At 37.0% G+C, this 10,069-nt stretch overlaps 1 protein-coding gene across 2 annotated transcripts in view; it reads left to right on the forward strand.

The window, feature by feature from the left end:
* LOC107574679 (transcription cofactor vestigial-like protein 4) overlaps positions 1–7,073 on the forward strand; it is an 8,439-nt gene extending 1,366 nt beyond the window's left edge. Inside the window, exons 4-5 of one of the 2 annotated variants that reach the window (XM_016261117.1) lie at positions 5,051–5,139; positions 6,251–7,073. In XM_016261117.1, the coding sequence (XP_016116603.1) occupies positions 5,051–5,139; positions 6,251–6,292 (131 nt within the window). In that variant the 3' untranslated portion in view covers positions 6,293–7,073. Of the gene's footprint in view, positions 1–5,050 lie in introns of both variants that reach the window. The other variant, XM_016261116.1, reaches the window with a different exon arrangement.
* The last annotated feature ends 2,996 nt before the right edge of the window (positions 7,074–10,069 follow it).

The following is a 10,069-nucleotide window of genomic DNA, read 5'->3' on the forward strand; positions in this document are numbered from 1 at the left end:
GATTTCAAATATAAACATTGGCTACCAGAAATCCCTCACTCTGCCTTTAAGTGGTTATCAGAAGAGGGAGAAGCGATTAGTCAACAGAAGAGACGGATGGCCACGCGTGAGTGTTTTGCTTAATACTTTGTTTGGAGATCTGTTGTTTAAATTATTACTTGCTGCTAGGAAGGAATATTTCGTTGTCTACATATTTCTACTTTGTTTTTTCGTTGTAGTTTGTATTTTTGATTGCACTAATTACCGTCGGCTAAGACGGAGCCTGTGTTATTTGCATTGCTCTCTTCCTGCACTTAAGTGCGAACTGTAGTTTCGATTTGAGCAATTGCCCTGCTATAGGCTATTGGTTGTGCTAATTAAAAGGCGGCCACAGCTGTTTTCACTGTAGTCTCTTAGACTGTGTATGTCTTTGATGTCGCGGAAGCGTCAGCGGAAGCGTTTTTAGCCCTTGTGTTCAGCCTCCTCGGTGAAGACTGGCGACTTTACCTACGTGACTTCACCGAGCAATGAAACCGGCAATGCACTTAAGTACTAGTATCTTCCCTTTACACACTCTCCTTTTCTGTCCTCTCTTCTCCTCCTCTATCATGTGTTTCCAAAACATTCCAGTTGTCTCTCGACAACACTCTAACGTCACACGCAGACGGCAACGCAATCTTGCTAACCTGCATCCTATCTCCTATCTCTACATCCTCTACTGCACCTCTTTCTCTGTGGGTCTCTGGAATTGTCAGTCAGCTGTCAACAAAGCAGACTTCATTTCTGCTTTTTCTTTGCAATCCACACTCAGCATCTTGGGCTTGACTGAGACCTGGATTTTTCCAGAAGACTCAGCAACCAGCTGCTCTATCTAACAATTTCTCTTTCTCTCATACCCCCCGTCAGGTTGGCCGGGGTGGGGGCACTGGTCTGCTCATTTCAAACAATTGGAAATACTCAACACACTCTCCCCTATGCAATTATAACTCATTTGAATCTCATGTGGTTACTGTAACAGCTCCTATACAACTCCAGGTTGTGGTAATTTACGGCACCTTCCTAGAGGAGCTGGATGGGTTGCTGTCCTCATTCCCGGAGGATGGCAGTCCACTTTTCTTCTTTTATAGAACAACAAACTGGACGCTAACCAGTCAGGTTTCAGGAGTAGCCATTCAACTGAGACTGCGCTACTGTCAGTCACGGAAGCCCTGCGGATTGCAAAAGCTGATTCCAAATCATCAGTTCTTATTCTGCTGGATCTATCTGCTGCTTTTGACACTGTCAATCATCAGATCTTCCTGTCCACCCTCTCATCACTGGGCATCACAGGGATTCCTCTTCACTAGATTGAATCCTATCTCACTGGTAGGTCTTTCAGGGTGGCTTGGGGAGGGGAGGTATCCAAAGCACATCAACTGGTCACTGGGGTTCCTCAAGGATCAGTTCTTGGACCCTCCTCTTCTCCATATACACTACATCACTTCTTGTCCAGGCCCTTGTCATTTCTAGGCTGGACTACTGCAGTGCTCTTCTGGCTGGACTTCCATCAAGCACAATCAAACCTCTACAAATGATTCAGAATGCAGCAGTATGACTGGTCTTCAACGAGCCCAAAAGAGCCCATGTTACACCTCTCTTTATCTCCTCGCACTGGCTACCTGTTGCGGCTCGCCTCAAGTTCAAGACATTGATGCTTGCATATAGAACAGCCACAGGCTCAGCACCCATCTACTTCCACTCACTATTACGAATCTACATCCCCTCCAGAAGTCTGAGATCCGCTAGTGAGCGATGCCTCGTGGTACCATCACAGAGAGGCTCAAAATCACTTTCCAGAACATTCTCGTTCACCATTCCTGGCTGGTGGAATGATCTTCCCATCCATATCCGGAATGCTGAATCCCTGACAGTTTTCAAGCGACAGCTGAAAACTCATCTCTTTCGACGCTGACTTCATCCTAAATTTAAAAAAAAAAAAACGTGCCTTTTTATTTATTTCTTATGCCTGAAACTTGGTATTACGAGCACTTCCTGTTTCTGTTTGCCTCTTTAAAGGTGGGGTAAGTGATTTCTGGTAGCCAATGTTGACATTTGAAATCACCAAAACAACCCCTACCCCAAAAGGGTCTCGCCCCTATTTTGATAGCTCCGCCCCACACATACGTACGCAACCCAGGCAATGATTAGTTCGGTGAAACAAAGCAAAACCAATGTTACACCGTGTCTACAGTTTTTCTGTCAATATGGGGTGCTGTGTGTACATTGAGGAAAAAAAATTAACTTAAATGATTTTAGCAAATGGCTGCAATATAACAAAGAGTGAAAAATTTAAGGGGGTCTGAATACTTTCCGTACCCACTGTATATATCTATGGTCTACACTGGATGCGGTGCGACACGACACGACACGACAAATCCCCGACAGAAAACTGCTGCTGCGTTCTATTCATGACGTATTGACACAAATTTCAAATGATTTTCAACGGTCGCTTTGTCGTGTCCAGTGTACTAGACAGACTTTAGCTGTTGCGGTGCAGACACGGTGTTACTCACCTATGGAGAAGAAACAAAGTAACCTCGGCGTCCGTTCGCAGGTCTTCCGCTCCTTGAGTTTTCTCCAGCGCTGGAAAACTGATCCGATATTTACACGGGTCCTACTTCTTGCCTTATTGCCTTAAGCCTTCTTTTGTTCCGCAGACGGTTTCCTCTATTGTTTTTTTATCCGCCATCTCTATCTTTCTGTCGCTCGGCTCGCTAATGTCCGTCCCATGCACTGAACCCTCTCTCCTCCACATCATGAGTAGACACGCCCCTTCTGCTGATTGGCTACAAGTTTGTTTTGCTAGTCGGCCCAAATCGGTTTTCTAAAGTGTTTTTGAAAAATCGCATACCCCATTTTTAAGAAGAATCACTTTATGTATTCCCCAATTGTAAGTCACTTTGGATAAAAGCATCTGCAAAATAACTGAATGTAAATGTAAACTAAGACTACAAGTGTTGGGAGATTGATAGAAATTTTTTAATTGCTATGGCAGACTTATTTAAAAAAAAAAAACATTTAACTACTAACTTTTAAATTACTTAATTAAAAAATAAACATTAAAATAAATTACTGTGAGAAATTGAATTCTTGTTTCTAGTGCTGTCAAACGATTAACGATTAACGATCTTCATAATATATGTGTTCTGTGTATATTTATTATGTATATATAAATACACACACATACAGTATATATTTTGAAAATAGTTACATGTATTTACATGTCTATATTTATATTCATATAATTTGTATTATAAATAAATATATTTAATATATAAACCTAACATATTTTTCTGAAATATATACATGCGTTTGTGTGTATTTATATATACATAATAAATATACACAGCACACATACATATACTGTATTATGTAAACAAAAACGTTTATTTTGGATGTGATTAATCATTTGACAGCACTACTTGTTTCTAAATGTTAAAATTAATTTAATTGATTCAAATTCATAATCTAATTAATTACATGATGTGCCCATTAATTAATAAGATTAATTGCTTATTGAGTCTTATTGAGTGAGTGAGTGAGTGAGTCATTCAATCATCCATTCAACTGATTCGTTCAAACAGCTGATTCATTCCGAAATGAAGCAAGTGACTGTCTCTGGCTGCGTTCCACTCCACTTTCAGACATGCACTCGAGAACGTCCCTAAGCACTTCCCCTCGGGGCAATCTCTGCTGCCATTTTGAAGTGCGTTCCACTTCATTAAGTGGTGGAGGGAAGTTTATATGGACAGACCCTCAATCCCTCGATTTTGACAGAGGGAGTGAGTTTGCTTCATATGCTCACTTCAGGCCGCTCCATAGCACACACATACAGTATATATTTTGAAAATAGTTACATGTATTTACATGTCTATATTTATATTCATATAATTTGTATTATAAATAAATATATTTAATATATAAACCTAACATATTTTTCTGAAATATATACATGCGTTTGTGTGTATTTATATATACATAATAAATATACACAGCACACATACATATACTGTATTATGTAAACAAAAACGTTTATTTTGGATGTGATTAATCATTTGACAGCACTACTTGTTTCTAAATGTTAAAATTAATTTAATTGATTCAAATTCATAATCTAATTAATTACATGATGTGCCCATTAATTAATAAGATTAATTGCTTATTGAGTCTTATTGAGTGAGTGAGTGAGTGAGTCATTCAATCATCCATTCAACTGATTCGTTCAAACAGCTGATTCATTCCGAAATGAAGCAAGTGACTGTCTCTGGCTGCGTTCCACTCCACTTTCAGACATGCACTCGAGAACGTCCCTAAGCACTTCCCCTCGGGGCAATCTCTGCTGCCATTTTGAAGTGCGTTCCACTTCATTAAGTGGTGGAGGGAAGTTTATATGGACAGACCCTCAATCCCTCGATTTTGACAGAGGGAGTGAGTTTGCTTCATATGCTCACTTCAGGCCGCTCCATAGACCACAATGCAACACGTTTATGATGTCATCGCAGATCGCGTTTAAATTATCCCCATCTTTGTAAAGGAAAAAATAAATAAATAACAAATCAACTCCATAGCGGATTCTAAGTGATCAAGGGCTTAGGATGTTCCAATTCAGCCCATTCCAAGGGTTCCACCAGAAGCGGGCTGAATAACTGGCTCACTTAATTCTTTAAAAAATGTGGATTCATTTAGTAAGAAAACACGCTGTGTGTTCAAGTCAAGTCACCGTTATTTATATAGCACTTTTCACAATGCGGATTGTGTCAAAGCAGCTTTACAGTATTAAAAAAGGGAAATAGTGTGTCGAAATAGTGTTGCTTGAAAAGGCATGACAGTTCTGCTGTGGCTTTGTTTAGAACCGTTTTAATTGGTGAAATTGAGCAAAAATTACAATACTGGCAATATTGTGTTTCAAATGTAACACAATGGCTGTCCATAGATTATTTAGTATCGGAGTTCAGTGGCACTGATTCTGTGTGGGCCTGGTATGACAGTACGATCGTTGATCTTTACACATAGTTTGTTTTCTCTTCATCAGCAAACACTGTGTGTGACCCTGTGATTGAGGAGCATTTCCGCCGCAGTCTTGGGAAGATCTATAAGGAGCCAGCGCCTGTCTCTAACTCAGTGAGCATCACAGACTCAGTTGATGACCACTTCACTAAAGCACTGGGGGATGCCTGGTTACAGATCAAAGCCAAAGGCAATGGTGGTACAACACCAAATCATGAGAGTCAATGATAAACTAAACCACAAACATAAACCCTGTGAGGTTAGCTCACTACAGAAGTTTACTTAAGAAGACCAGAAGCATTCAGCATTTTTCATGTGAAATATTCTCATGCGAATTCAGTTTGATCTTATTGAAGCATGCATGACCAGGGGTTGAGATTTTTTTTTCTTCAGAATAAAGATGCATATCAAAATAGTGAAGATAAGTAAACAGACAGAACAAAGAAACAAATGTCAAACAAATAAAATAAACACTGCTTAAAGTTTCTGTGGTAGGTCTAGCTAACAGTAGTGTTAAAGTAATAAATACTACAAAATTAGAATAATATAATGTTAAAAACTGTATAATCTCTACTCTAGGGGTTAATCATAGATTCATTATTAAAGCTTTAAAAGTGACTCTAAAGTTCAATAACACTAAAGACTGCATTTTGACATGTTTGTATGTATTTGACCAGTTAGATATGCACCTGAATTAAGTATACATACATTGCTTGTCTGTGCGATAAATTGAGTACTACGTTGAGTTTTTTTTACATCTTATTGAGCTATAAATAAAAAAACGTCATGCTATTTATATTATTCATATGTATGCACAGAACCTGTGCTCTTCCCAGGTTCTGTGCATGACTTTAAAACTGTAATAGACTGTATCTGTTTTTGATTTTCATTATGCTCTTCACTCAGATTATCTTTATTTTTGTCGTTGACATTATCAAGATAAGCAACTGCTGGGACAGTGTGTTCGATATTTTTCTAACCCTTTTCATGAGATGTGTAAGCAATGATCAACAAAACTAAATCTAGCATAGTGTTAATATTAATGTAAGTGTTACTAATTCAGATGCTGTGGGAGTTACTGTAAATTTGGAATCTGTCTCTTTGGATTGCCATAATCCTTCTTTGTAATCCACTTTTATGGAAAGTCATGGGAACGCAATAGTGGACTTTTTTATTTGTTGTTGGAACAACAACATTAAATAATTTGTTATTGTTTCCCATGTAGGTTTACCCAGCTACAATTAACTACCATGCTGTGGAAATGTAAAAAGGGTCCATACGTGACTAAATGATTATGTGAACACTTACTGATTTGCATATACCAATACCAATGAATATATTTAATTAAATTGCACGTTGACCTGAACATGAGTATCCACTGTCTCTATGTTCCAGCGTATTGCCTTCAGTGAGTTGTTTGTCATTGTTTTTTTATTATTATTATTAGTCGACTTTTTGTAACCAGAACTAAATTTAAATTAGGTAGGTGTTTGTGTGTGGTGTCATAATGCAGGATACATACTAAATGATTTAATTTCCTTATCTTTTATCTTTTTTTCCCTCTGTTCAAGTTTCAGAATGTAAAATATGACAATCATTACGCTGTGCGTGATGAATAAATATATAGTTACTCATAGTTAAACTATCTGCCATTAACTGTTGCAGTATGCTCTTCTTTCTTCCTTGTAATGTGCCTGGTGAATATTAATTTAGATGTAATACATGCAAATAAGTTGAGCCATCTTACTATGCTAAACTGAAAGCTGTTTAGTGGTGAATTGAACAAAGTCTCATGAGTGTCCCGTTTGACATGGGTAAAGCATTTTTATGGAATTTTAAAAATAACTAAATGAAATGGTAATATAACTAATTTTGAAATGACGGTGGCTGTGCCGTTACATTCAAGTGCTGTACTTCTTTGGGGGAAAAAAGGAAAGAAAAGAAAAAGAAAAACTATAAATGTAATTTGATTTGTAACTTTGTAACTTTATTTTTTCTTAAAATGACCATTTTCGTATTTTTTTATACATCAAATAAAGTCACCTCAAAATAAATAACGTTTTCTGGATCTTTTTTCTGCACTCACATTAGATATAGGCTCAATAACAGAATCCTCTTATAGGATGTAATTTTGTATTGTAATAACACAAAAATGTTACATTTATTTAAGTTTACATTCAAAGGCATCACTATTATTACCAATAACCTATGAATAAAACTTCTTAAATGTGAACTGTAATGTCAGTTTTTTTAGCAGGTGAAACATTTATTAATGTTACATGAACAGCCCACACATATGCCGTAAAAATAAAATCTATTTAATATGAAAAGTAATCATAAGTTGCGCAAGTGAAAGCAACTTGGACATGGGTGCGCACTTGTTTGTGAAGTAAAGTAAGCTGCATGCTTTTTAGCCGTAACAAAGCACCCGTAGGGGTTTGATGATTTACCTTGGATATGAGCGAGAGTGAGCTTGTAGAGGAGCAAATGAATGGCTCGCAATCTACTTTCTTTTCAAAAGAGCCCATAAGAGAACAAAGAGAAAAAAGAGAACACACAGTAATCACAGGTGTTGCTCACTTTGCTGTCCATAATAACAAATTAATAATAATAATAATAATAAAACACACCATGGCTGTCAAAATGTGAGGCATGTCAGGCAATTACTTTGCTGGAAGCATTTGCTTACAAAACACAACATTTTGGACAGACTTCAGGGCAGCATAATGGTTTGAAGATTTACAACAAAATAGAGCTTTGGTGATAGCTAAGTGAATATTTACTACAATATTAATTTCTTGCTAGAAATGTGGAAAAAACCTATATTTTGTCACGCCCATGGACTGTCCTTGTGTTCCTGTGTTGTGTTTTGTTCTCCATGTGCTCCCCGTGACCCAGTTTCTCTGATTGTGCTAATTTGATTCAGGTGTGTCTCATCTGTTACCCCTCGTTGAGTTCCTGGTACTTAAGCCCTGTGTTTTCCTGTGTCCTGGGTCCAGTGTTAAACATCAATTCCCCGTGTTACATGTGTGTGCCTTCCTGTGAGTCTTTGTTGTGGATTAATAAAGACTGTTATTCGTGAAACCTCAATGTCTCCTTCGCTCCCACACAGTAGGCAGATTGTTACACATTTACATTTAGTCATTTAGCAGACACTTTTATCCAAAGCGACTTACAAATGAGGACATGTTACATGTGTGTGCCTTCCTGTGAGTCTTTGTTGTGGATTAATAAAGACTGTTATTCGTGAAACCCCAATGTCTCCTTCGCTCCCACACAGTAGGCAGATTGTTACACATTTACATTTACATTTAGTCATTTAGCAGACACTTTTATCCAAAGCGACTTACAAATGAGGACAATAAAAGCAGTCAAAACTAACAAAAGAGCAACAATATATAAGTACAAATGACAAGTCTCGGTTAGCCTAACGCAGTACACGTAGTAAGGTGTGTATATATATTATACACACACAAAGAAAAACAAGTAGATAGAATAGAAAAAATAGAAAGCTAGTGTTTAAAAAAAAAAGATAACACTTACAAACTGACCACCAGCTGCAACTTGCAGACTTTTTTAGCTCAACTGTTATGGAATTGAATGCACAGGTTTGTAGGATATCGAAGGCAGCAGATGAAACATCTATGCTACCATTTATGCTACATTCTGTTTTCTATCACTTGTCTTGCATGTTTGTGATGACATAAGAAGAATACAAATGTGCCTGGTTTTAATGAAATCAAGTGAGTGTGAAACCAAACCAATGCTGCAGGGGCTTGAATCTGTGTATATATATATCCTTTTAATAAACATATCCTTTTGAGATATAAATTATAATACATTTTAATAAAACACAAGACTACATTATATAACTAACAGTAGGCTATTTAATATCTGCTGTTCTCCGGTTGTCAGTCAGAATGACAGTTCTTGCGTGAACATTATAGGCCTATATATACCCAAGCCAATTTATTATCCCTTCCTTTTTGTCTTAGTGTTTAAAATATTTATTTTGAAACAAATTAATTAATTTCTTAATTAAACAAACAAACAGACTTACTGGGTGAGCAGGGTAGGCTATGACAGCTGTCATGTCATACCTTGCCATGCCCAGCTGATGCAAAGAATAGAATTTATATCTACACAGAAGAAATCCCTGTCTAGACTCTGCCCCAGTACGAGTTGTGTCGAGCTATTCATTAGCCTGTTTGATGAGAAAAATATGAAATTGATAAAATGGGTTATTAATCCGTACAACTGCAGCAGTGGAGGACTATTATTCTGCTGCGTGATACTGCAGAAGAACTGATGACGGCACAGTTTGATCTTCGGCTGACCAATCAGCAGAAAGGGGCATTTAATTCCCGCCCACATGTAGAAATCGAATATTCAAGCTGTTTATTCATTTTTCCACCCATGAACGAAAAACTAAAATGTAAGCTGAATTCTCGTTTTTCGTGTTTTGGAAAAAAAGCCGTTTTCTCATTTTTCTATTTTCAATATTAAATCAAAAAACGAATGATACACGGATTGGCTTGGACCATAGCAAACATTTCCAATGTGAAACCCCACTAAATTAAACATAATTTTTTAAATGGAAGATTGGCTAGGAGGGTGCTGTACCAATGAGCAGTGTTGAGAAGGTTACTTTGGAAATGTAATAGGTTACAGATTACAAGTTACCCAACTAGTGTAACTTCTTAATTACTTTATTAAAGTAATGTAACTGATTACATTTGATTATGTTTTGATTACTTTTCTAAATTTCTAAATGTTTTCAACTGTTAATCATTTTCAAACATGTAAAGCAGGCAGGGTTAACCTTACAGTAGTACCCAACACTGATTACTGTCAGACTTTTGTCAGATTACCTTCATATCTTGAATTAAGATTATAATATTTTAATTTTAAAGGAGACATTGAATGCAAAGTTCACTTTTACATGGTGTTTGCATATGTATCTTAGCACAACCACCCTAAAATGATAAAAATCCATTCACTCCTTTTTTTAATCCCCTAAAAACCTAAACAGTCTCAATTATCA

Source organism: Sinocyclocheilus grahami, unplaced genomic scaffold (assembly GCF_001515645.1).
Source record: "Sinocyclocheilus grahami isolate Dianchi unplaced genomic scaffold, SAMN03320097.WGS_v1.1 scaffold2306.1, whole genome shotgun sequence".
Classification (NCBI taxonomy): domain Eukaryota; kingdom Metazoa; phylum Chordata; class Actinopteri; order Cypriniformes; family Cyprinidae; genus Sinocyclocheilus; species Sinocyclocheilus grahami.